Genomic DNA, 27019 nt, shown 5'->3' on the forward strand with positions numbered 1-27019 from the left:
AACCAGTCTCTGTTCTTTTACCATTAACTGGTTAACATTAGTTCCGCCTCGGCCCAAAGTTAATACATTTGGGGGGAAAAAAATAAACAAAACCAAAAAAGAAAAACCAAAACGGTACAAAAGTGAAAAAAAAAGTAAAAAAAAAGAAACGTGATCGCATCAACTACGTGTGCCGTTACACCCCTAACAGTTCTCTGAGGCAAGCTGTTGAATCAAATCGAATTGACGTCTACCATTAAAAAACTGTTCCAACAGTCTACCAGCTGTCCCCAACTTACCCCCTTCCTCATATAACCTCGTATTAGGGTGAGGGGGTGGGGGGTCTAGCCTGCGATGCGCCTTGGGGGGGGGCTACTTGGCAGTGGCCCCCCTCCTATGGTTGCCGTATGGAGTGGGCCCCCCTTCTTTCGGTTTTATTTGCACCTTAGACATGAAGGGTCCTTGGTAGGGGGGGTGCTTGGACATCACTGCAAGCAAGCAGCAGATGTCCTCCTGGCACCCTACCCGCCAATTTTAACCGCACCTTAGACATTTAGGGCCCCTTGGTGGGGAGGGTGAGGGGACATCACTGTGAGTAATCAGGAGATGTCCCCTTAGTGCCCTACTCGCCAATTTTAACTGCACCCTCCTTAGTACACACACCCCTCCCCCTTCAATATATACATTCCAACATAAACACACACACATGCACACACACACCCTCTCATACACGCACACACATTTTGCAAGGAAGGTGGGACCTGGGTCCATCTGTCCCCTACCCCTTCCCTGGTGGGGGGTGCGGGCCCCTTGGCGATGGTGGCCGTGTCCCTTGGGTGCCGGCTCCCTGGGCCCGGCGGTGCTCTCTCCGCACGGTGGGGGGGTTCATATTACACCTGAGCCGGGGGTGTTCGTGTCCCTGAGGGGTGGGTCCTGGTCCTTGCCCCTGGGCGCTGGGCCCCGCCAAACTTCCAACATGGCCGAGCCTGGTCGGGCCATATTTATAACACCCCTTGTGGGCCACCCTTTTTTCCCCGGGGTTCCCCCCTCCTGCCTTGCTCCTCCCTGGACCAACCGTGGGCCGGGTGGGTGGCTGCCTGGAGTGCGGAGCGGGTCTCCCTTGGGGGGTCCTGGCTCGTACCTGGGGTTGGGGCGGGGGGATGCCCGGAACTCCTGGGTGGTGGTGGGGTGCTCGTCTGGGGCTGTGGGCGTCCTTCTCCGGTGGGGCCCTGCGTTGGGCTCTTCCGGCACGGCGGGGGGGCTGCTTTCCTGGCTGGGCTGGGGCGGCGCTCTCTTTCCCTCCGCGCCTCCCTGCTCTCTGGCTCTGGGGGCCTCGCGGCGGTCCTGCTGGCCCTGGCCTGGGTGGCGGTCTTGGTCGCCCGGGGGGCGGTCGTTCCCTGCCTGTTCCCGTGTGGCGTTGGGGGAATTCCGGCTGCCGCTGCTGCTGTGGCGGGGGTCTGGGTGTGGGAATGGCTGGGCGCTCCTCCTCCTTCTTTTCACATTCCACCATCCATTTTAGAAGAACATAAACACTCACCTGAGCACAGGTGTTAGCTCACTTTGCACTTATAGTTTGCATGATTGAATGAATGAAAGATTTCACACTAGTTGGTTTAAAGGCATAGGTATGCGTTCGTGAACACTATCTGTTTTGTGTACATGTCGACATGTGAACATTTTTTTGCAGCTAGCAGGAGTGTTGATAATATTTGAGTGCGTGTGAACAGGCCCCGCCCTTTTTGTACTACATTTGAACTGTACCGTAATGATAAACAACCAGTAAACCTGTCTGCTTTATGCTGCTTCATGGTCTTAACCCCCCCTCTCACTATCACCCCCCCCCCCCCCTCTGACATCCCTCCCTCTTCTTCCCTTCTTTCCTTTTCCGTCCGGTCCAACACCAAAGATTTTCAATCATGGTTGAAATGAATAAAAGTTTGGCCTCAATTACAAAAGGGGTTTGTTCAGTCATACCTTTGGTTTGTCTGAAGATTAATAACCCCTCTTGTTAAAGTAAAATATGTCCAACACAAGAGGCCCTCAGCTCTCATCTGCCTGCCTAGCTGTTGGACAGGACAAGTTGGAAAAAAAAAACTGTTCCAAAATTATAAATCGATTGTCTCGATCTTGGAAAATACCATTTGGATTGAAGTGGTGTTGGTTCATTTGACTATAAGGTAAAAACGACCAAGTGCATCACATCAAACAACAGACATGTGATGATGTCGCAAAAACGGACCAGTCCATCATTCCAGTCCAAAGTGTGGAAAGAGTTTGAATAAAGTCATGTGACCATCCAGAGTTCTAGAATGTTCTAAGAATGTTCCCTTTGGATTCTCTGGATGTGGAAAAACAACAGTGGACTGAACTTTAGGAAACTAAAATGTGAAATAATTTGATATTAATTCTAGTTTACTTGTTAGTTTGGACACAGATTTCATTTACCCTTGATGATCTGGAAGAAATCCAAGAATCTAGCAAACTTCACTGTTCAGTAGCAGGAATTTCTGTCTGAATCTCACTGGAAGAGGTTTTGGCTAAAGATGTTCTGGATCCATTCTCGGTCAGTAAATTGGATTGAACAACATGAACTAATATGGACTAATATGAATCTGACCGGTAACCACAAATTGTGATTTGAATCAAATCGTCCATACTCTGCATTAACCCCACAGAGACTCTAAATCTCCTCTGTAATTTGTGCTGCTTATGTATTTGGTTGTGTTTGCTTGTTTTGTCAAGCAGAGAAATTAGATCTGTAACCACCTGGACCTTAAGGTTATTTGTAATGTAAAGAACACGTTGTGTGACTGATTGCTCGGCCTGTTTTCTTTCTTCCCGTCACTTCCTGTGCTGCTTTTAAAAAAAGCATCTTTGCAGTCCTTGTTTTAGCTGCAGGACTGCTTCTACAGATGTTTTGTCCCCTGACATTGACGTTGTGTAAAAGGCAAACTTGTGCTTGTGTCTGTCTCTAGAGTCCCTTCTGTTGTACACAGCCCGTTTTTTTTTTAGAATGTTGCCTCACGATGTGTTTTTTTTGTGTGTTTTTTTCTTCAGCTTGCATTTGCAGCACATTTAGCAGCAGACTAGCACAGAGCAGCAGCTACAGAATCATCACAGGAGCTTTCAGCCACGCTCTCTTTAGGTTTTCCATCAATATCTCCAAACTCTCATTTCTTCTGCTGTGTCCGGGTGGATCTGCACCATTTCTGTTTTTTACTGGATGAGTTTGTTGTTGCAGTTGCAAAGATTTTCCATAAACAAAACCCCCAAAACAAAGTTCTATTGAATCTACTGTAAACAATTTTGTTCTGCATTTCCATTGACTGTGAAAGTATGCAAATTGGATTTACGATGATAAATCTGCCTAATGGAATTACGACAATTCAACTTTTAAAAAATTGCATTTATTGAAAAAGGTTTTTGCGCTTAGAACAGATGGTTTTTAATGCGTGTCAAATTGACATATTCCTCAAAACTGCAATGTGACCAACAACCGGATGGCGATGCGCTTCTTGGTAGGAACTGGCGGCCTTGGGTGCTGCGCAGCGGGCGCCACAGGAAGTCCCACAGCGTCATGCAGATCATCAAAACTGGAGCGTGTCATGTGGAATTGTTGGATCCACAGCTCCTCTGTAAAATCACCAACCACCATTTCCCAAAATGGCTTTCATCTGTAGCCCCTCCCACCTTGTGTCAGGAGCTCGCCGCTCCACGGCCTGAAGAGGACGCCGACGTCTCCTTTAACCCTTGTGCTATCTTAGATGACCCCACCCTTACACTGACGTGTTCTCCCTACCATGACAAAGGTGGATGAAGGTGGAAAGATTTCATGTAATCCATGTACACCAGAGAAGATCACAAATCATTGAAGAAAAAAGGTTCAGAGCACTGTCTAGTGGGTCTAGATGACCCAACTCCCAATGTTAAAGTGCCTAGGATAGCACAAGGTTTACAAGATGATGATGAGTGCTAGTGCCGTGGCAGAAATGTGAATGTATCTGCTGTCATTCAGATTGTTCACATCCGTCGCCGTGTTTCTGATTGACTTATCGCGTGAGTTGGGTCTTTTTTGTGCATAATTATGATTTAATGGAAAGAGTGTAGTTGCAAAATTGTGTTTTTTCAACATTTCTAGAATTTCGATAACGTTTTGTGCATGTGTGTGATGGGAACGCATTCACTGACTTAGAAATGATAGTAAGGTAATTGTAACTATTTATTGAAATAAATGTGGCTCAGCAGCAGGGAGCCACAATTCATTTCCCCACAATTTGATTCAAACCTTGATTTTTGGATCACGGTTTGTTTAGGCTTAATGTATGATTTGTGTAATACAAAACAACAACAAAAACTAAAATCTCAGAATTTTTTTTTTTTAATTTACTAATTAGCAAGTAATGAACAGCAATGAAGAAAAACCTTTCAGTTGGCTTTTACTAAGCCGACACTGCAAAAACGGAATCTTGACAAAAGTCAAAATGACCCTTATTTCAGGAAAAATGTCTTATTTTCTGTCTTGCAAGAAGAAAATCTTAAGACAGTTTTCAGAATCCAAATAATTCTTAGCTCAAGAAAACAACGTCTTGGTGACTAGAATTTTTTATTTAAGTAAGAATTCGACCTCTTTTCTAACCCCAATGGCAGATATTTTTTTAAAGAACATTTTTCAAATTTTAGGATAATTTGACTTATTTCTAGGGAGTCTGATTTTGCAGTGATGTGTTATGTAATAAAACAATTAAAAAAAATCAATCCTTAAATTCTGCACGTGTTTGACTCCTTTAACGTAAACATGTGCTAACATGCAGGAGAGATGCAACAAATCACTTTCCTCACAATTTGGTTCAATTCTGTAACAAACACTTTGGTTTTAAACTCAGCAGCAGAAGGATGGCGAGGCTGTTAAAAGGAATTGGAGTAGAGACTGAAGGAGGCATGAAAAAGACATTTGCAGGAACTAATTGGGAAAAGGAAAAGAGTGTAACAAAAGGTATGAATAAAGGTTTTAGTCTCACTGATTCTTGAGGCTCTGAGCTTTAGCTTGATCATCTGTGTGGTTTCTTCACAATAATAAAGATTTCAAACATTTCACTTGAAGTACAAATTGTTTGTGAAAGTTTAAACTCCGTTTCTTCTTATTTATTCAGATTTTGGGCTCTGGCCTCTTTTATCTTTTATAGGGAAGTGAGTCAAAGTTGGGAAAGGAGTAGCAGGAATTGGAATGTTTTCTTTTACGTGGAGTCGGCTAGGTGTTGGGAGTTTTTATGTTATTACAAACGTAACGTGAAAAACTGAAACGTACTGGAAAATACTGGTGTTTCGTTTCAAAGCTGGATTTGTTGGCACATACTTAATCGTTCAAAGCAGGAATCTCTCAAAACTCACGAAGAAAATGTAGTAAAGTTTTATGCTTGGGTTAAAGGTCAGGTACATGTTGTACCTGAAGACTTAACGGTAATAATTCAGAAATTATCTCTAAACTACACTTCACATACAGACACCATGATATTCTGTTAACATTATAAACCTTTTTATTTAATGGTTCATCTTTTACAGAGATTTTAAAAACAGAAACCCAAGAAATGTAGCTTATTACTGGAAGTTCTGAAAGTTTTAAAGTCAAATAAAAAACATAATTTAGGTCACAGTTATCCAAGTGCTTTAGGCATTAAAGTTAAATGCCACAGTCTAATAGAGTGGTGAAGGTTCAGTGTGAAGGCACTGGGATGTGGAGGCTGCATGCCAGTTCAATGTAATCGAGTCTGGAAGGACCAGCTCTGTACACAGATTTAAATGCTTGGTTTAAAAGGAACTAGGGTAGGTTATAAATATAATGTCCCACCTCTGCCAGTAGATAGCCATAAATCCTACACACTTGAACTTTTTAAGGGCTTTTTGCCATTTTTCTGTTTAACAGTGACAGCTCTCAGCAGAAAAATGGGAGCGATGAAGAATGATCAGCAGCGTCCAAGCTGCATGTCTGAACGCTGAACTGGACCTTCGCCTAGAGTCACAAAGCTGCAGAAGAGACTATTTTTAAAGGGGCCGGGATTATTTTAATGTGACTGAAACACTAAAAGGCATAAAAATGATTTGCAGACGCTAATAGTTTTGCTATGTTCAACAGCTGGTTCTGAATGTTTTCTGTCTGCAGTTTTTTTTTTTTTTAGGTTGTGCACAAGATAGATTTATTCAAGTTTTTCCACCGATGCAGCTGCTCGTCTCATGGATGCATAACTAATGTCAGTGTTTAGTTTCTGTTTACTCTAAACAACGAGCTGAAAATCACTAAATCTCTGCAGAATGGGGTGATAACAATCCGTCTTTATTACGATGCAAAAAAAAAATGGAAACAGGCTGTAAAAGCAGCAGGGGTCTGGCTGCACACACCAACAGTTTCCACTATAACTTGTCATAAAAATTGGATTTTTGTAAAGCAAGTAGATTACAGTTAAAGTCCTGGTCAGTTCTAAAAGGGAAAGCTTTGAATGACAAACTCCTGTGATGCAATCTGTGATCTACTTTAAGATAGCTTTTTCTTTTACAAAATGCAGTTATAAATCCCTGCTGTTGCGGTTTCATGTCACGTTTATTAAAAGTTTGTTCAGTTTAACCTGCTAGGACAAGTCCAGAACCAAAGTGCCTGGATTTGAGGAAAGTACACATTTTCCTGTCCTGAAATGTCACAGCTGTGTTTAGCTAACCTCAGCAAGTGTGTCTCAAGAAGGCACCACATCAGATGAAGCTGCTGTTTAGTAACGTTGGCTGGCTGAGTTCAGGCTTTGTGGGACACTTTTCATAGTTTCTCTGTCTGCCTCTTCTCTCTGGATCAGGCCCAGCGTGTTTATTGTCAGCAGACACAGCTGCTGGATCCAGCCTCTAATTACTGAACAATAGAGAAAATGATGAACACTAAAATCATTTGGAGTCTGTTTAATTTGCTATCAAAGCTCAAATAGCGGTTTGAGTCGTCAAAACCAAAGTGTATTGAACTGCAGTTGTATTTTATTAAGAGCTAACCACTTTTCTGCTTGGCAATGTATAATCCGGATGAGTTCATTGACACACTTGCAGCGTCTCTAATTAAGATTTAACCACAGTCATGACTATTCTGCAGGGAACTGCTGCGATTTACGGTAAGGGCCATAAAACTGCAAACCCGCCGACGGTACCAGGAAACTATGGGCCTGAACTTACATTTACTGACTCTCTCATCACCTAATGTAGCTGCAGAAAAATGAGCTTACTCATCCTCATTGCAGTTTCTTTCCTTCTGACTCGTAAAATTACCATCTCGATGAGATCACAGCGGTGCTCTCTGATGACTTACATGTGGCAGGAATCCGGCTGCAGATTAAGTCAAATTATAGCAGAAAACTGTGGAAGTTAAGTCCAGCAACTTATGAACGACCATTTACAAGAAGAGCTAATGCAGGTCTTCAGGGTGGAGAAAGCAAAGTTTTAGACTTCCAGTTTATTCGAGTTTCTGTCCTGCATGAACAGCAGAAAAGGAAAGTGCTTTAATGATTCTACTCTGTCACCAGGCGTGTGGAGCAGGTTCCAGGCCAATGGTTTCCATGCAGCCCCTGCCTGTTTGCTGTAAGGGTGGCCTTCATTCCTGTTAAGTGAATTATTTCAAACTGTCACTGCTGCTCAGAAAAAACTCTGAAAAAACATTTGCAGCTGCCTCCAGAACCAGAACCTTCCCTGTTGGTCACCATGGTCCATTTGCTCCTAATAACTGAGCGATGACATATGAACAGTTTGAGGCTGAAAATGTCAAAGTGTTGGAATGTTCTGCTTAAAAAAGAGAAATCCTTAAGATAAATTCACTCTCTTCTTTTAGGACAGGGGTCCCCGACCCCCGGGCCGTGTGGACCGGTCTGGGCCGTGGGCCTTTTGGTACCGGGCCGCAGACAGAAAAAAAAGCACAATTACACTAACTTTGATTTTTTAGGTTTTGTTCATGTTCTGATACTGAAGGAAGTTTTATTTTGGAAAACTCTGGGATTCTGTTCACCACATCCGTCTGTCTTGACGCGTTACGTTACTTTAAGCGGCTTCTTCTGTTGCTAAGTTAAAAGCCCAAAGCTGAAAAGCTCATAAAAAAGAAACAAACAAAAAAGTATTTGGAAAGTTTCTTTGGGGAGAAAAGAGTGAGTGAGAAAAATTGAATAATGGTCTTCAACTTCAAAGAGAAAAGAAGTTACTATTTACAGACAAAACCAGGAGCTGTCCTTGACTTTTAGATTTATGTAGACAGTTGTTTCCACGAACCAGAAGCCGCTCTGCCCGATACACGGCGACTGATTCTCGAAAGGTTTCACAACACAGATAATAAAGATGCAGACACGATGGATTCACGTTTAGAAAATATCAACGGTTGTATCCTTTTATCTATCCGTCACCCTTAAAAGTCGGTCGCAGCTAAATTTATCATCTGCTCTTAGCATCCACTTTGACATCTTCATCACAAAGTCTATGTTTAAACCAGCCGCAAACATTTTACAGAGAATGAAGATTCTATCAAATAAAGTAGCTTATTTGTGGAAGTTGTTTCTGAGGAAACTTGTAAAGGTGAGATGAAGGGGGAATTAGGCAGGCAGCTGTGTGGGTTTATTAAATCCCACTTTGATCATCTTTTCATGTGTTAAAAGCATTTCCAGTGGTATTTTAATCCTGATTATGCCTTTTTAAGGCAAAAAGGGATAGTGATTGAAATCAGGATGTGCTCCTCCTAATGCTCAATGACAGCTGGGATAGGCCCCAGCATCCATGTGATCCTACTCTGGTTGAGGAATGGATTGGCCTTTTGTGGTAAACAATTTCCATTATTAGCTTTGGCAAAGAAAAGAGCGATTTTTTTCATGAAATATAAGTTATCTTCACAGCTCTTTTCCAACCTGTAAGTAGGACGCTTCGCTCTCTGGGGCTCCGCCTTTGGCTCTTTGTGGGTGCCACCCATTCCATGACGTCATCCTGAAGTCGGCCTTGGCAGCATGTCTACGTTTCTCCCACAAAAACAAACAACATCTGAACTTTTGCAAAGATGGATGTGGATATTGTGCAGATAAAAACAAAATGTTTAGCCGATCACCGCTAGCTCCACGGAGAAAGTGGGTGTGTGTGTTAGCCTGGGGGCGGAGCTGGCAGTGCAGACTCTTCCTGGAAGGGGCGGTTCCTCACTTGTCTGTCTGTATCACAATATGAGAACCCGCTCGTTTTCGAGGACTGGGAGGGGCTGGTGCTCAGAGCGTAGGTTTTTAGAGGAATGCTCAAAAATTGATCAAAATACCACTTTGGGTTTTTGTTTCAGAAGGAATGAACATTATAACACACTTAAAAGCTGAAAAAATATATTTTGCATGATATAGGCCCTTTAAATGTGTTAAATTAAAGTCAAGAAGGTCTGTGAGATCAGGAGGTGATGACATACTTTTGGAGAAACTCTAAAATGTGTTTTATTTCACAGGTTTCCTGTGATGACTGATCACGGGACGTGACCCGGGACGACCCGAAGCCGCCAACAGCTGCTTGTTCAACACACCTGAACGCCTCTGAATATGCTGTGGACATTTCATTCTCTTGAGGAGTTCTTTAATCCATTCAGAATTATTATTGTTACTGTGCACCTTTTTTCACAGTAGTGAGTGAGTAGCATGTGGCCCCCTGATGTTGGGCCTCCAGATGTGCAGCTGACTCTTCCTTGTTTCGGAAGCGTGTTTGAAGATGCAGAGGATCTCCAGTCTCCACTGTCCTCTGGGGGATTATGCCAGCCAGCAGACCACCCTGGAGGCCTGTGCTGCCTCTCCAGGACCTCGCTGGCCCTGTCTTCGCTGGGATGTGACCTCAGCTCCATTCTCAGCTGTAAGACAGCTGGACCCTGTGTAGAAAAGACTGGGCGAAACCTCCCATCCACAGCTCAGACAGAGACCAAAAGCAGCTCCCAAAGGTTCAGCAGCTACCCTCCATCCCCCCATCCAGTTTCTCACATGCTCTCCAGCTGTGCCAAAACAGCGTCCGTTGGCTCTCCTCCTTCCACCGTCTCCTCTTCTTCATCTTTCTATCCTACCTCTTGCTTGCCAGTTTCTGATCACCAACGGCAACACGCTCTTCAAAAAGAGTTGAACTCCATCAAACAAGAACATTCAGATGATTTCCCACCATGCAAAGGGGAACGGTTTCAGTTTAGCAGCCAGCAGGGGGAGCTGTTTCATCTGTGCCATGCTATGAAAGGTCAGAGGGGTCAGGACAGCACCCAAAGCCCTCTTCACTCCCCCAGGCACAATGCAAGTCCAGGGCAAGACCTCACCCTGGAGCAGCTGGAGCAGTCCTGTCACTGGATTGACTGCAGCGCCGCCTACAGCAGCCAGGAGGAGCTGGTGAGGCACATCGAGAAGGTTCACATCGACCAGCGTAAAGGAGAAGAGTTTGCCTGTTTCTGGGCTGGTTGTGTGCGGCGACACAAACCTTTCAACGCGCGCTACAAACTGCTCATCCACATGAGGGTCCATTCTGGAGAAAAGCCCAACAAATGCATGGTGAGTCTGTCTTTCTATTTGTTTCCCTCTTTGTTCTTCCTCCTTTTAGGCAAAGTAAGAACATTTTGACAAATTCTTTTAGGATTAGGTGCTAAAGGAAGGAAGCTTTCCTTCACTTTTTTAAATTGGTGATATTTTTTTCATTTGGAAAAGTCACGTCGAGTAAAGGAACAATATTGCTGCCTTCATTCACAAGTGCTTCGTTGTAGTGTCAATTTTGTGCTTTGTCCAGATCTTAATTATTAAAAAATTAATATTTTCTTTGTTTCTTTTCTGATTCTGAAGTTTTCAAGAAGACAAAGATGACAATTTAGCCACTTTGTGAGAGTTGAATAACTTTAAGATTCATACGTATTTTTCACAACATTTTTATTTGGACACACAGTGAGACAAAAACGTGTTTGTCGGCCGCTGAATGTGCAAGTTTCACTTAAAAAGCAGAGTTTGGTCTATAATGTTCATCATAACATCACATCAACTGTGAGAGACAGAAAGTTAAAAATAGAATCCAGGAAATCCCATTGTGTTTAGGATAAAGGTGCAAAAAATTAAGTATTTATCTCCTACAAACAAACAAGAATTGTGTTCCTCACAGACTTCTTTAGGAAGAAGTAACAGGCTACCTGTATTAATGTCACCTGTTTGAACTGATCATCTGTAGAAAAGACACCTGTCCACACCCCAAAACAGTCAGACTGCGACTTCTCCAGCCCTGAAAGAGACCAAATAGCTGTCGAAGCACACCAGGGACAAGGTTGTAGACCTGAACCAGACAGGAATGAACCAATCTATGATAAACAAGCAGCTTGATGAGACCAACTGTTGGAAACAATTATTAGAAAAGGGAAGAAACGCAAGATTACTGACCATCTCCCTCCACCTGGAGCTCCATGAAAGATCTCACCTGGTAGGGTACAAAAGAACTTTAGTACGGTGACCAAAATACACAGGGGAACTGGTCAATGACCTGGAGAGAACTGGTGCCACAGTAACAAAGGTTACCATAGTAACATATTATGTCCTAATGGATTCAAATCCTGCAGAGCTCCAAAGATCCCCCTGCTTGAGCCAGGACGTGTCGAGGCCCATCTGAAGTTCTCCGGAGACCATCTGGATAATGCAGAGGAGGATTGGGAAAATGTCATGTGATCAGATGAAACCATAGTTTGGTACAAACTCCACTTGGCGTGTTGGAGCAGAGGGATGCTGAGGTACAACCCAAGAATACCAAACCTATTGACAAGCATGGGGTTGGAAACATCATGCTCAGAGATGATTTTCTGCAAAACCTTGGACCTGGACCAAAACCTTCTTTCATCAGTGAGGATGAAACGTGGCTGGATCTTCCAGCTAAATAAATAAATTTATACTGTATTCATCCCTCAATGGGGAAATTCTTCTCCACATTTGACCCATCCCCTGGGGGAGCGGTGAGCTGCAGCTGAACCGCGCTCGGGAGGCAGTAGTGTTAAGGGTCTTGCCTAAGGACCCCCACTGGGTGATGTTAACTGCTCGCCATTGATATGGTAATTGCCCCCCAGTACCATTGCTTACTCCCCTCCGGGAATCGAACCCTGGATTCCTGCATGGTAGCTTGTCACCTTACCAACCGAGCCACCCAGCCACTATAAACTAGAGCTAGACAAAGATCCAAAACACATCGCCCGAGTGACGAAGAATTGTCTAGGTAGAAAGCATCTCAGTGTTCTGGAGGGTTCTAGCCAGTCTCTGGACCTCATTCTAGTAGAGAATCTGTGGAGGGAGTTGAAAGTCTGTGTTGCCCAGCATCAGAGCCAAAACATCTCAACTCTGGAGAAGATCTGTGTGGAAGAATAGACCAAAATAGCAGCTTCAAAGCAAACCTGCTGCAGACCTGCAGGAAACATTTCAGCTCTATTATTACTAACCTAAAGTATTGAGCTGAACTTTTGTTATTAAACAAATACTTATTTTCTGCTCCATCATAGAAATACATTCTTTAAAAATCAAACTATGTGATTCGTGGATTTTCTTTGTTTGACATTTTGCCCCTGACTTTAACATTTATCAGTGGTAAGCATTGCAGGCCAAACTCCGTTTTTCATTGACCGGAAAATGTTTTTTTGTCTCACCGTAGTTCAGAATGAGCTTTACTTTACAGCTGCTATGATAAGTATCCTCTCATTTCTCATGCAGACAGATTTATATTGAACTTGCTAAAATCAAACACGTTAACTATAAAAAACTTTTTCGGCTTCAAATGAGACATTTACTTTCTTGATGAGTTTACGACGCGAGTATGTCTGGACTTGCTAAACATCACTCTGATGGGCACAAAAATGATCAACGCTTTTTTGAACTTTTACGTTTTCTCCACTTGAATTTACAGCAGAAGAAACTAAGATGAGCGATGACTTCAAGATGTTTTTTGATGATCAACTTCTGTTTATTCTGACAGTCAAGGCCAAATTTGAACTTCATAAATAACCAAAGTCACTGAACTTTCCAAGACTCAAATGGTGTCTGGACCACAAACTCCGAATGTGTTTGCGCTGGAGGAAACACAAACAGGAAAAACTTATTTTTGTCATCAAGAGATTCCTGACAAAAAAAATAAAAAAATCTGAGCTTTGTGAGTTAATAAGAAGAAATATAGTGAGACCTCTAACACCTTTGTTTTAGGAAATACAAGCAAACTACCAGTTACTAACTACAAGTTATGTTACTATAATACTGAACATGTTTAATGTGAAGACGTGAGGACACATAAATTGTTGCTGTGAGTTTACTTCCCAGCACTTCTGTGCTCATCATTCTGCTACACTGTGACTTTGTCCTTCATTTCATCCGTTCTTATGTTTTCTGACAATAGTTGAATCGAAAAACGAATTTAAAGCTTTTGTCTGTCACATAGACCCTTTGCTTGTGCTGGTACAAATGTCAAAACGAAACAATAAACAAGTTTTTTTTACATCAGTTATCTTTATTTCAGCTCCTGGTCACAAAATAGGAGGGCAACCCCAGCTCATCACACAGAAATATGAATGACACTGCAGGGTTTGCTCACACTGGCACGTCTACTAGTATACGACATGTCATGTACTCAAAGTGGTTTGAATTAAACATTAAAAGAAACATTTTAACAGAAATTGCAATTGTTTATTAAAAGAAAATTAAATAAAAAGTGAAAAAGAACTGAATTTAAGGTCCTGCTTAGACATCAGACCTTTCATCCTTGAAATCTTTTTAGGATGATATAGGCTGACTGTGACTGCATTCATCTGTTTATCAAATTGTTGGTTTGTGTCCGTCACTACACTCACATTTCTGGCCTGGTTGGTGCTTTTTAGATGAATATTGTCAGTATAGTCTCAATAAGGATTTTGTAGTTTCCCACATGAGCAGCTGTAGGACCTCCCTAATTTTAGTAAAACATGTAAAAAGCTCATGAAAAATTAAAAAGATTACAATGCAATCTTCACTTGCAAAAACACAAACAGTTTTTTTCATTACAGAAAGTAGTAGTAGCCCAAGTGCAACACTCACTGTTTGAGCGTAAAACCTAAAAACGTTTTGTGGTAAAAAAATTCTTTTGCACATGACACAGAAAAATGCACTTGAAACTCAAAACTATGTGCAATCAAAACAATTTTCACTCGAGAGAAATTCTCTCTCTTCCGCGCTGGAAGCAGAGCAGGGAACCATGTTACAAATGTGCCACAAAAACCAGCCAATGTCTGTGTCATACGCCGCACTCTTGTCATTGGTTGGATGCGAGCACTAGCTCCTCATTGACCTCAAGCAAATGCTGCATGCATTAGGGGGGGCAGGTGATGTGTAAGTCCTTGTAGGATGCTCGTAGGATACCCACACAAACTACACTAACAGTCAGGCTGCATGCAAGGAGCGTGCACTTATCCCTTGCACAGTACTAACATACTCCTTGTGCACTGCGCAAAGAAAAACCGAAACACAAAGAAAAGCAGTTTCACTTAAATAACACAATTTAGAATAAAAAAAACTAAGATCAAGACAAAAAGAAAAATCTGTTTGATACGCATGCGTCTCACCTACTTCACCTCTACTGACCCTTTTGTGTTTTTTTAAGTGATTGCTCTGACCTGTCGCTCGCAGCATGCCCATAGAAAAAATGTGCATGAGCACTTTCACCTGCGGGGCACAGCAGGTTGTTTACAATCTTAAAATTTTGTGCGTGGCACCTGCGCAAGTTGAACCATTTTTCCTCCGCAGACCACCTGTAAGGGCAGTTGTGACTATGGCTTTACTCTACAAGGACATAACCCACCACGCTGGGGTCAAAACAAAAAGTTGATCTCTCTATATATGATAAAGAAATGTCCATTTTAAACAAGCATAAAGAAATAAAATAAAAAAACTTTTTTTAGTAACAGAATCCTACAGACTGTACAAAGCATTTTGTTTGCGACAGTGATGGTCAGTCAGCTGCAGTCCTTCTCTGAAGCTCACATCTGTGATGGCTTTCAGTTTTTGGAGCCCATTTCCCCAAACCTTGTTATTCCCTGCTTTCATCAGCCATGACTGATTAATAATTCATTCAGAAGCCTTTCATTCATGTACTTTCCTTAATTACTTATTTGTAATGGTTTATGCTGCTGCTCATAAATGTCACCCTGCAAATGGATTAAAATTAGATCAACATCAACACATGAGAATGAATTACCCGTCACACTTGAACTCCTTGACAAACTTTTTTGTTCAGCTTTTTCATAAAGCGCTCAGAGCCAAACAGGAGAATGAAATCATTCCTGTCGCTGGGTCGGAAAATGAGTATCTCCCATCAATGTGGTCAGTGTTTTGAATGAATTCAACCCCTTTTCCCAGTTTGTAACGTCTGTCGGGTGTTTTTTTAACGGCCAGAATGTGCATCTTTTTCCTCTAATAATACTCGCTGCTGAGTCAAAGTTTGTTTTCACAGCTCAGCTGACAAAAAAGGTGTTAATCATCGTGATGTAGTGGGACTTTTTTTCATGCACCAAGTTATTAAAATAAATGAGGTGAGTGACATTTATAGGTTCATTAGTTAGAGCAGTAAAACCTAGAATTAACATTAGGAAGAAAAACAGCCACTCTATGAGCTCGTCAAATCAGGCCTCAGTGATGCCGAAGACCTCCTTAAACATTACGAGTATTCAAAGCGAATGCACTTTTAAGTTTATAATGTTTGGAGCTACAGGTCTTGTAATTTTCATGTTGTCATATAGGAACCCTGTTTAAGGAGATCAAAATCAGGCCTTAGAATTCTGCTTCTTTCAATTATTGCTCCTAAAGTTTTAGCAGGAAATTGTCGTAGGCAATGGTCCAAACTCTAAAGTGGTTTTTGTAAAGTTACTGTGCAGTTTTGACCACTGTCCTGGATAATGACTTGCTGTATGGATCCAACAGAAACTCTCTGAAATGCAAAATACCACAAATTATTCCGGTTGGAAACAGAATGAAATATTTTCTCTCTATGCCTTTTATGAACAACCAACAACTCTGACATGAAAGCAACACTTTTTTTTACATTTTAATATGGTCACACCACATTATTAGGCTCTACGCACAAAACGTGCGGCCAATAAACGTGCGTTGCAAGTCAAACCGGGTCGAACTTTGACCAATCAGGGACTCGGATTTAGTTGTGATGCATGGATGGTGTCCTTTTTAATTCACAGAAGTGCCAACTATTTGAAAAGTAATCACAAAGGAGAAATTAATAACTGGGGTTTTTGTCCGGCCGTAATTATATGAAAGCTTTTCACATATGGGAATAGTGCTGTGAAAGAAAAAGCCTGGAGCAAGACTACCGGATTTGCACTGTTTCGACATTCAGCGCCAAGTCTCTTCCAACAACAACTGTAGGTGGCGGACATGCGCTAATAAACAGTAGTAAAAGAAAAAAGAAGGAGAAGTCCCTTCCTGCTTGTCCAGTGTGAACACCATGGCATAAACATGTGTTTAGTATGTTCTGAAATGTGCATCAAATCTAAAAGTAATTTTTGCCTAAAAAGAGTTTGTGTCTTGGACAGGGCCTTGTACCAATCATTGGATGTCTCCTCCTTGTCTTCTTAGTTTGAGGGATGCTCCAAGGCCTTCTCCCGTCTGGAGAATCTGAAAATCCACCTGAGGAGCCACACAGGGGAGAAACCCTACATCTGCCAGCATCCCGGCTGCCTAAAAGCCTTCAGTAACTCCAGCGATCGGGCCAAACACCAGCGGACACACCTGGACACGGTCAGTGGACACCCGACGCACTGCCCCTCACGTTTGCCTGATTGTGGCACAGAAGGATGCCACTATTATTCTTTAAAGTTATTTGAGCTTTTTTGAGTTAAAGAGGGAATCTGAAAATCTGTGTCAGTGGTTATGTCACATACATAAACAAAATGTATTTATAAACCTTATCCCAGAATCGACACATTTGATCAATTGTAAAGCTGAACCCCTGAGAATGGCATCCGCAGGCTTTAGGGTGGTGATGCAGCAGTTGTGCAGAGTTTTCATTTCTATACTTCTTTAAGGGAAAATAGGAACAAAACAATGGTTATGAAACATTCCATGAAGAAAGCTCTGTTTTTAGAAAAGCAGCTTTACCAGTGAACATGCTGAGTTTAATGGCAACAATTTACTTTTTCCTGCAGTTTCTAAAAACGTTACAATTTAATCATATATTTGAAATATTTTAGTGCCACAGCTCCAACCAAACAGTGCAAAGAAGAATATTATTGATAATATTTTTCCTTTCTTCCGCTGTAGGAGGAACAGCTTTAGTTATGGTTACTCTGCTCCAAAAACTAGTTTGCTTCATTTCAAGGATTAAAAAAACAATTGATCTGAGCAAAAGGGCAGACCTTATTCTCCTGTCTACTCTATAATAGTTTTTCTCCTGCTGTGTTACAGACGGTGTTTGTTTCATGTAACTCTCAGATATGGTTTTCTCTTGAAAATCACATTTCTCTTTGACAGAATTTCTAGAAATTTCCTGCACTATGGTACTACTGATTTCCTCATAGGGAAAAGTTTTTATAGCTTTTAAGAATTCAAAAAATATAATTTGTAAAGCCACATGGCTTATAGAGTACGTGTCAAAAAATATTTGCTAAGCAATATATACACCTATATCGGTGTTTTTTAACCTTTTTTGAACCTTTATCCTTGACAAAAACCCTGCTACACACCAGCATACAAAAATTGAAAAAAGGAGAAACTCTTTTTTTACCCCTATTTTTTTAAATGTTGGTGCATAGGCAACTATAATTTTTGAACAATATGATTACAATATGTTTGATACATTTTACACAAAAAAGTAACCTTATATTGATGTTTATTGTAGCTACACAAAAAGTGAACATGTTGAAGTTTCATTAGTTTTTCTTTAGTTTTAATCAAAAATGAAGTATTTAAAACTTTAACAAAAACTTTTTATTTCTTTTTAGATTATTAAATTGTTTCAGTTTAATTTAATTGTGTCTGTTGGCCACTTCACCTTAATCCTGTTTCTAAAATGTTGTTATTACTTCTATTTAAGCTTAACTTTTCTTTTTGTAAAAGTGACTGAAGTCTGAAAGTGAATTTGTTGTTTAATCCAGACGTTATCAGAAAAGTGTTTCAGTTAGAAAGATGACTTGGACCAAACTCTGGGATGTTTGGCTGTTAATAAACACAAACCTTGAAGGAGAACTAAACTGTTGACCTCTGATTTCATCAAGAAGATTTAAAAACTGTTTGATGTGTGTGCGTTGTTGTTTCAAGACTTTTAACAGGGACGCAGAGTCACTTTACCACAATGCATCATGGGAGATGTAGTGCAAAAACTGACGCAGTTGGCAGACAGACTCTCTTCTCCGAGCTTCATGGTTTTGTTCACTTGTTCCACGGTCTGATAACGGATTCTGTGGAAAGCTACACCGCTAAAGACGAGCTTTAGCTGGTATTTTTGTTGGAACTGAGAGACTTTATGAGTTAAATCGGAACAAGGAAGTGAAGACTTTAACTACTTCTGATTGGTCAGACTGATGACGTATGATTAAGCCTCCAAGAATGATTGGTGGAGACAGGTAAAGGGGCGGGACTTTTTCGAAAACAGAGCTGAAGCTGCGGCTAAATCGTGGTACTGTCATTCTTATCAAATGTCTTTAATAGAATCAAATAAACACAAAGAAAAAAGTATTTTATGATCTTTCATATTCCTAACTACTCAGGGTTTTATCAGGGCCTGTTTGGATGAACACAGAGCTGAAATCCTGGAGATGAAAATGTTTTTAGATCAGTGAATGGATAATTTCCCACGGCACACTGGTTGAAAAACACTGGCCTATATAAATTGTAAAAATTATAGCTTTCCTGTAGGAAGTTTTAACTAAAAAATAAGTTTAAATTATGGAAATGTGGATTCCAAAAAAGTGGACACATTTGTGGCAAATAGGGAAAGACCAAGGATAGAACGTCCTCAAAGGACAAAATGAGGATTTCTCAAACCTTTGTTTACATTCCAATAGTCCGGAGGCCGTGTGTTCGTTCCTAAACACCCACATCAATCTGTTTTAATCTTAGCTCAATCCGGATATGTGACCTGATTTTGGTGGGACCGTTAAATTGCATACCTTCCATGAATTCATTCCACATCCCTCTGATATTTTTACTCCTGCTGACATGCAGTGAAGACTTAGCAGTAATCTAGCAAATCAGATCTCCATTACACGGATGAGATGAACCTGCACGTTGCAATCTGCTGTTATTTCAACAGGAGCAGTACGTTTTTTTTCCCCCTCTGCGGTTTTATGCTGGCTAATGGCAGTTTTGCAGTTGCATCACAAATCAAGAATTCAACCCATCTGGCGCCATTAAAGAGGCCCCCTGTCTGGATGTAAATGACAGCTGAGTAAAGCGTAACAGTCAAGAAATGCTTTAACATTTTCATCTTTGATGAGTTACTTAATTTTTATTTTCCCCAAACTTCAGCTTCTAAAGCATGACGATTTTTAGGTTCATGATGGAGAATGTGTAATTTCATATTGATCGCCTACTTAATCGTTCACTCCAGCTAAAATAATAAAAAGTACAAGAACATTTTAGACATAAAAATCTTTTTTCTGACTACATTACCTTTTCTTTCTATGCAGAGTCACCTATACATTTTTTTATTTTGCATGGATAAGCATAAAGTTTAGCTACAGAGATTTTAAAAACTTATATTTATTTTAAGAAATATCAAATTTTTATCATATATATTAGGACAAGATTTCCAAATAGATTTTTATTTGGGCTGCACGGTGGCGCAGTGGTTGGCGCTCTTGCCTACAGCAAGAAGGCCTCTGGTTCAAGTCCCGGCTGGGGGACCTGAACCCGAACATCAATGGGGGGACGTTTCTTTGAGTTTGAGTTTGCATGTTCTCCCCGTGCATGCGTGGGTTTTCTCCTCCCACCATCCAAAAACATGCTTCATAGGTTAATTGGTTAATCTAAATTGTCCCTAGGTGTGAATGTGTGAGTGTGTGGGTGTGTGATTGTGGACACTCTACCCTGCGACAGACTGGCGACCTGTCCAGGGTGCCCCCCCTGACCTTGCCATAGGCTCCTGCAGCCCGTGACCCCGATAGGGAATAAACAGAAGAAGATGAACAAAATACATCAAAGTTTATTTGGAGTACTCGTGTATTATGTACTGTTGTATTTATTATCCTGACTGTGACTACCAAAAGGCCCTGAAGCAGTTTAGTTTCAAATCACATGAATTTGATTTGATTTAATGTTGATTTTTTTGTTTGCATTTCTATTCAAAGCTCATTGTTTTGGTTATAAAAGACACTTCTCACATAAACAGCAACAAAAACTGATTTCATTAATTAAAAATAATATATATACATAGTGCTAATAAAAATTATTTTTCACACGTAAAAAATCCCACAAAAAAATGTGTTTAAAGGAAAACACAGTTCATAGTCTTAATTTATTGATATCACAGTTCCTAATGCATTGCCAGCGCCTGCTGGAGTTCCTTAGGAGATCAAATGAAGCAAGACAACCTCACCTTTCTCGCTCGTTTGTCCGCAGAAGCCGTACGCCTGTCAGATCCCAGGATGCACCAAGCGTTACACCGATCCCAGCTCGCTAAGGAAGCATGTCAAAGCTCATGCTCATACGAAAGGTCTGCAGGAGAAGGAGGTCAAGGTACTAAACTATACTACATATTATTCTTTGAGTACTTCCTTAAACTTCTTCAGAAGAACCATGTGACTGAACGGTTTCACATCCCTGAAAAAAAATTAAAGCAGATTTTCTGATGGAAGACATTATTTTTAGTAATGTTTAGAGAGCTATGATTATTATTGATAAAGAGTGCTACTTTGGCCATCATAGGTAAACAAGAGAATAGTACTAGTACTTCAATCTAAGGTAAATATTTCCCATATTTGAGATTGTTTCATAATATTTGGTGCATGTTTTTACCAAGTGATTATTAAAACCTTTGATAGTATATGTTTGATGTTTCATAAGTGGTATTGATTTTGTTCATTTTTGTTTAAATTAGCTAAATTAAAGTGACACTTCAGAGTGTACATAAACTTGTGAAATGAGGCGGATTCTTCGAAACAAAACACATTACTGAAGAAATGTCCATTTCTAAGGAGAATCTTTACCAAAAATTGACTAGTGTTTTCAACTCTAAGAAGAGCATCAACAGAAATAATGATTTCCAGGAGAACAGGAAAGCAGAACTTGTTCCCTCACATGTTGAGCCTAAAAAAATACATTGTTTATCACATTGTTCAAAAACAGGCTAGCTTTTTCTATTTTTCATATGAGCAAAGAAAAGCAAGAGTCCTCAGAGGTCAGTGGTTAAATGTCCTGTTTCCGAGAAAAAGGAGCTTGGAGAGCAGCAGCGGCAGCAGCAGCAGGGGGAACGAGTGAGCGTGTTTGTTATTCACCAGATGAAATACAGCAAAACTGTGATTGCACACACTCCATGGAAGTCAGAATAGCCAGTCCATTGTTCTGTGTTATCTGGGCCTTGTTTGTTTTCTGTGGACCGTAAATGACACTGGATTTTGTGTATGTTTAAATGCACTGTTCATTTAAACAGAACCACGTGTGCCTGTGAGCTGTGAGAAGGCCAGCACGCCCTGTGGGGCTCACTAAGACTTTGAAATACTAAACATGCACTTCAGAAACTCCCATCTATCCAATTTTTGGGGGCAATTTCGCAATGTTCAGTGCTCTGCGTGTGTGTGTGTGTGGTGGTGGTGGTGGGGGGGGGTGTTATCCCAGCAGCCCTTGGATGCTACAAATAGACCTCCAGGAAACAAGAATGGCACAAATGTGCCACCTGAGAAACGCCCTTTTGAGGCTTTAATGAAGCTATAATCCTTCAGTCTTCTTGAAGAGCTTCTGCTCACAGGTCTGGATTTGCTCTCCAACAATCTTCTGTCCATTAATTCTATTTAAGAGTCCTGAGGGAAGCTATTTCAAAAGAGGATTATTAAGTTAATGCGCTCGCCTTAACTTTGTGTGTAATGGAATAATATTGCTTAACAAAATTTGGGGATTTTATTTCTCAAGAAGCTGAAAAGAAGCTGAAAAAAACACAGACCACCTGCAGAAAAACAGTTGGGATTTTTACTGATCTGCACAAAGCAATCAACAAGTTTCCTCGTGCAATCAAGCCTTTCGACATGTTTTATTGGAGCTTCAGCACTCCACTGGAAAGCAACCAACCTGCAGCTTTCATGTAATTATTCTCATTCAGGAATCTAATGTACTGGTAAAACTGAAGTGAGTGTCTGTTTTTCGTCTTGCTGGCAGGTTCAGGTCCACGCAATCCTGGAATCAGAGATCTTGAGTGATTTCCTGGCAAGGCAGCATCTCCACAGTTCCGTGTCCTCCTGTCGAGAAAGCACCTTGCCGTTTGTAGATGAGTTCACAGGTATGTGCAGATGAAACGGTAGCAAAAATCAGCCTTTAACATGGATAATCGGCTCAACACCTGGACTGTTGTTATTTTCTTCCATGGCCTCATTTGCTCCTTTACTCCCTCCTCATCCCTTCTGCTGCAGCTCACCATGTCCGTGTTTACCTTGTCCAATTATTGGGCACCAACTGTGGGCTAGTCGCCTTTACTCTGCCTGTCCTTTAACTTCTCCAACACAGGTTTTCCAGCCAAAGGTTTTTTCTTTTCCCTCAATGGCTGAATTGGATTCAAGAAGCTGTCAGGTACGCTGAGGTTCCGTTGGCAAAGGAGAGAGGAGAGTATCTGAAAGAGCTGTCCATGTGTATTACTTCAGACTACTTGCAGTTGTACCCAAAGGACCGAGACGGAAAAGCCTCGAACGGCACACTGGGAGCTGCGTTTACTTGTGGTGAAACAAGCATGTCGGTGTGTAATTTTGAAAATATCCCAAGAGGACTCTTGACTTATCAAGGAAAAAGGCGAATATCTCAGTTTAAAGCACATTTTATGACCAAAATGTATATAAATGTTAGAGGTTTTAACATAACATGCTGTCATCATCGTCAGGATAAACTCAGAGAGAGCCCCACTTTTGTGACATGGAGCTGCAGCTTTGAATGATTAGTTTTTGGTGTGAAGAGCTTTTGCTGGCTCCACAGTTGGCTCTCAGGCTTGACTCTTGCTCCTTTTCTAAAAGTGGTGCTGTTCTGCTGTTTCCAGTGGAAAGCTAAAACCTGCAGACAATAACTGCAGAATCTTTGTGGCATAATTATTCATGCCATCATGTCATCATTTGTGTGTTTCTCCTGGTATCAGATCTTCACAACTAAGAAATGTGTAAATAAATTGTTAACTAAAAATTCTAATTTCTTGATTTTTACTTTGGAGTTTAGAGCAGAAATGTTTGTTGACTTTAAATGTGTTCATCAAGGGACTGTTTTGAGACCTCAGATGTGAACACAAGCCTTTAAACGAAAAAAAAACAACAGATTACTCTGCGTGTTTCTTGATTTTTAATTATTTTACAATAGTGGTTATGATCACTCTGTGTCAAAAAATATATTTTCTAGTGAGAATTACCTTGACATTTTTAAAGACACCATGTTTTTGTACTTATTTTTGTAACTTTTTTCTTTCCATTTGAACAGAAATGAACTACATGTTGGGTTTTATAATTTATCTTTAAATGATGACATTAAACGTATTCCATCCTCACCAAAATCTTGAGAAATATTTGGATGAAAATATCAGACCTCGATTCAAACTCAGGAGTCACAAGGTAGGGAGACAGAGTTGGAGCAGGTTCCCTGTTGTTCCTTCTGTCTGAATGGAACTCAGTCTAAAAACTGACGTTGTTTTGTATTTCTAAGCGCTGGCAGCTATACGCAAACGTAGCTCACTGGCGACTATTGATGACATCATTGAGTGGGAGTAATGTCCTGATTTGAAGACACTATTTTTCTACATAACTCTCCAATTAAGTAACCAAATGTAGTGGTAGAGGAAGAATACGGATTTGGCCTAAGTATGTCTGAGTGTAACTCTGACTGAATGTATAAATGTAATCTAAATAAATGTAATCTGTATAAGGGTAATCTGTCTGAGTGTAATTGTCTAAGGGTAACTCTGTAATTTGAGCACCAAACTACAGATGTGTTACTTTTACTGAAAGGCATTGAAAGGTATTTCTCTGGCAGGCTCAGGTCCTGAGCCTGCCAGAGAAATGGAGCTTTCGTCTGACAGAGTTTCAAATACTTCCTGCTGCAAAGACACTGACTGCACACACCTGACAGAGCTAAATAGCAAGCAGGCACAGATTCAGTTCCTCTTCTACCAACCTGATCTTCTCAGTATTCTTCTTCTAAGGTTTGGGACCAGAATATTCAGGAACCGGAGAGCAGCAGAAATTAGGAAAAGGTCATTGAATGTCTGAGGGTAGCAGTAGTTTGTGTAAAAGCTGACAGTCAGTGCAATATTTGGTTTTGTTGCCATTTTTCTATTTTGATCAAAGTTAAGTTTCTCTCAATAATTTCAAAGTGATGATGATGATGATGATGATGATGATGATGATGATGATGATATGACCTATCCTCCACTGCTGCCTTCACACCCCTTGTCATCGGATGAATTTTGAGGTAAACTGCGTCTTTCTTTCAGGTGTTTTCTCCGACAGCAGTGCGACTCAAAACAGGATGAATCCAGACTTCCTGGCTCCTTCAGCAGACACCTGCTCCCAGTATTCCGGCCCAGAGAGGAACTTTGATGCCAACAGTCCCATATCTTCCTTAGCCAGCCCAGGAAGCATGAGGGACGGGTGAGTGTGAGAGCAGTTTTGTGTTTATTCATGTGGCGACGCTTGTTTGGGGAAATTACAGCGACTTGATGATGATGTGTGCCTTCCCTGTGAGCAGCAGAAGTTTAATTGTCATTCCCATGGTTGTTCTACTAAATAATACAAAAAAGGGAGGCAAAAGATGCACTCGATCACTGTCAAGTATTTTAACATTAAACCCCTTTTGGGAAACGGAGCACTTTAATGATATTTAATTATGTACCCAGAAGCAAAGTCAAACAGTCCGTTCATCCAATTCACTAAATCAACGCAAAAACACATTTCCTCACTTACCACTTGTGGTGTGTGGCAGCGCTTCAAGTTATCTGCTGCGGGGATTTCTGCTGCCAACCCGATACAGCAACGCTGAAGGAGATTTTATTTTTGGCAGCTTTCATTCGGAACGATTTCCTGCCAAAGATAAAAATAGTAAAAACAAACAGACCCCAGCTTTTCACTTCACTTTGGATCTACTCTTGGATGAAGGTTAAGAATGATCCCATAACGTTTGCGTGAATATTTTTCTGTTTTACAAACAAACCGCGCATGTGTTGAATCATTTCTTGAGCGTTCTCTGGCTTTGCAGGGCTTGGGCACCATCAGATATTTTGATTCAACACAAATTCACTCTCACTTTGCTTTCTTCTCCTCTTTGGGAATCTCTCAATGGCTTTAGGGTTGCACTGATTGAGTAGTCTGAGACCACAGAGCTTATGTCTGCTGTAAACTGAAGTGAATGTCATTAACCTCAGAACCTGCGGGGTCGTAATTTCTGGACATTATGGCCCAAAATGTTTGGCTATTAAAGATTTTCTTGTAAACTGTCTGTTACTGACCCAATGAGGAGCAGGAAGTGGAAACTGCTTCATTTAGTGAAGCTCAGAAAGACAAAGACATTTGTGATTTAGAGTTATCATAACCATTTAAATAACAGGTTATTTCAAATGAAACATACTGGTGTTTATTAACACTGGATTGAATGTGTTTGAATAACATTTTAACCAATAAGGATCATATTTGGCAAAATAATAGACAAGGAAATTACCAGTAATCACTTAATTACACAATGTTGAAAATTTGCACTTCTGCAAGAGGTTTGAGTGTTTTCCAAAATAAAGATTTAACATTCGTTGTCCATTTGTTTTCTTCAACAGCCCACATATCTTTTAGTTCAGATGAGGGAGTCTGCTGGCTGTAAACGGAGCAGTAGTGCATCTTTGTTGCCCACATTCTTCCAGCTGCCTGCCAATCACTTAAACCTCACTGGGCTTTAGTAACTCGGACAAAGTTGTTTTTTATCATCTGCTGAAGGTCTGCACTGAAAGAAATGACTGAACGTCTTGGCAAGCTGGCCTTCAGTCGTTTAGTGTAGGCCACACTCTCTGCTTCTTTTCCGTTTTATCTCTAGATTGATAAAAAGCATGTTTAGCTTGTGAAAAGATCTAAAACTATTTCATTCAAAGTCCCACTCTGATCATCTTTTGATCTATTTTTAAAGCGTTTCCAGTGGTCTTTTATTTATGTTGACGCTGTTTTTGCCAAAATACAAAAAGATGTTTTCTAGGACATAGTTTCTGCAGAGCGGCAGGAGTTCATCAGAAATTCACCTCTGAGTTGAGGCGGGCTGTTAGTGCAGAGTAAGCCCATTCCCACTTGCGGTTCCCATCTGTTTACATGCTCCCCAGCTAGCTTACAGCCCCTCATACCCCCAACCTAACATTAGTGAAAAATGGTGAGCACTGTTGCAGCTATCCAGCAGTACAATTCAGATTCAGATTCCAGCTCAGACGAGGAAAGCAAAGACGTACATGGATGTATTTGTTTGCTGGTGGATGCATCAGAATGGAGCAGAGCAGGGAGCTTGTGCCCTGCCCACAAAGAAGCTCTTTTTCAAATGGCATTTTTGTGTCTGCTCCTGTTTCACAAGGATTTAAAGGGTCCACCTCTCACACTCTTGCTGTTTTGTGGATTGTTTTCAGTGCAACGTTGCATGCTTTTTATTTTAGTATTTTAACAGCACACTGTGTTCTGAGTCCTGATTGGCCATTGACCTTGTCAGTTAGCTTGTCAGAGTTACATAAATCTTCTTCGTGAGCAGAGCTTTGTTTTCATTCTGTAATCCTGGACGTATTTTTCTTTGAAGGTTCGAACTTTGTGAATTTAAACAAGAGAGTGTGAAAATTGTCATGTCTGTCTTAGAAAAGTGGATAAAGTGTG

The 27019-nt window shown here is 40.9% G+C and overlaps 1 protein-coding gene and 1 long non-coding RNA gene across 4 annotated transcripts in view; one reads left to right on the top strand and one right to left on the bottom strand.

The window, feature by feature from the left end:
• s935 (glis1a) overlaps window positions 1-27019 on the top strand; it is a 46562-nt gene that overhangs the window by 14028 nt on the left and 5515 nt on the right. For 2 of the 3 annotated variants that reach the window (XM_011485979.3, XM_011485980.3), the window contains exons 2-6: window positions 9455-10523; window positions 16596-16757; window positions 20577-20693; window positions 22326-22446; window positions 24628-24784. In XM_011485979.3, the coding sequence (XP_011484281.1) occupies window positions 9642-10523; window positions 16596-16757; window positions 20577-20693; window positions 22326-22446; window positions 24628-24784 (1439 nt within the window). In that variant the 5' untranslated portion in view covers window positions 9455-9641. Of the gene's footprint in view, window positions 1-9454; window positions 10524-16595; window positions 16758-20576; window positions 20694-22325; window positions 22447-24627; window positions 25171-27019 lie in introns of those variants that run through there. The other variant, NM_001164879.1, reaches the window with a different exon arrangement.
• On the bottom strand, window positions 22126-26322 carry LOC110016792. Its single transcript, XR_002292133.1, has 2 exons — window positions 25097-26322; window positions 22126-24871 (listed from the first exon to the last, which is right to left on the bottom strand). It is a non-coding gene; the product is annotated as an uncharacterized LOC110016792 (long non-coding RNA).

Source organism: Oryzias latipes, chromosome 17, assembly GCF_002234675.1.
Source record: "Oryzias latipes chromosome 17, ASM223467v1".
Classification (NCBI taxonomy): domain Eukaryota; kingdom Metazoa; phylum Chordata; class Actinopteri; order Beloniformes; family Adrianichthyidae; genus Oryzias; species Oryzias latipes.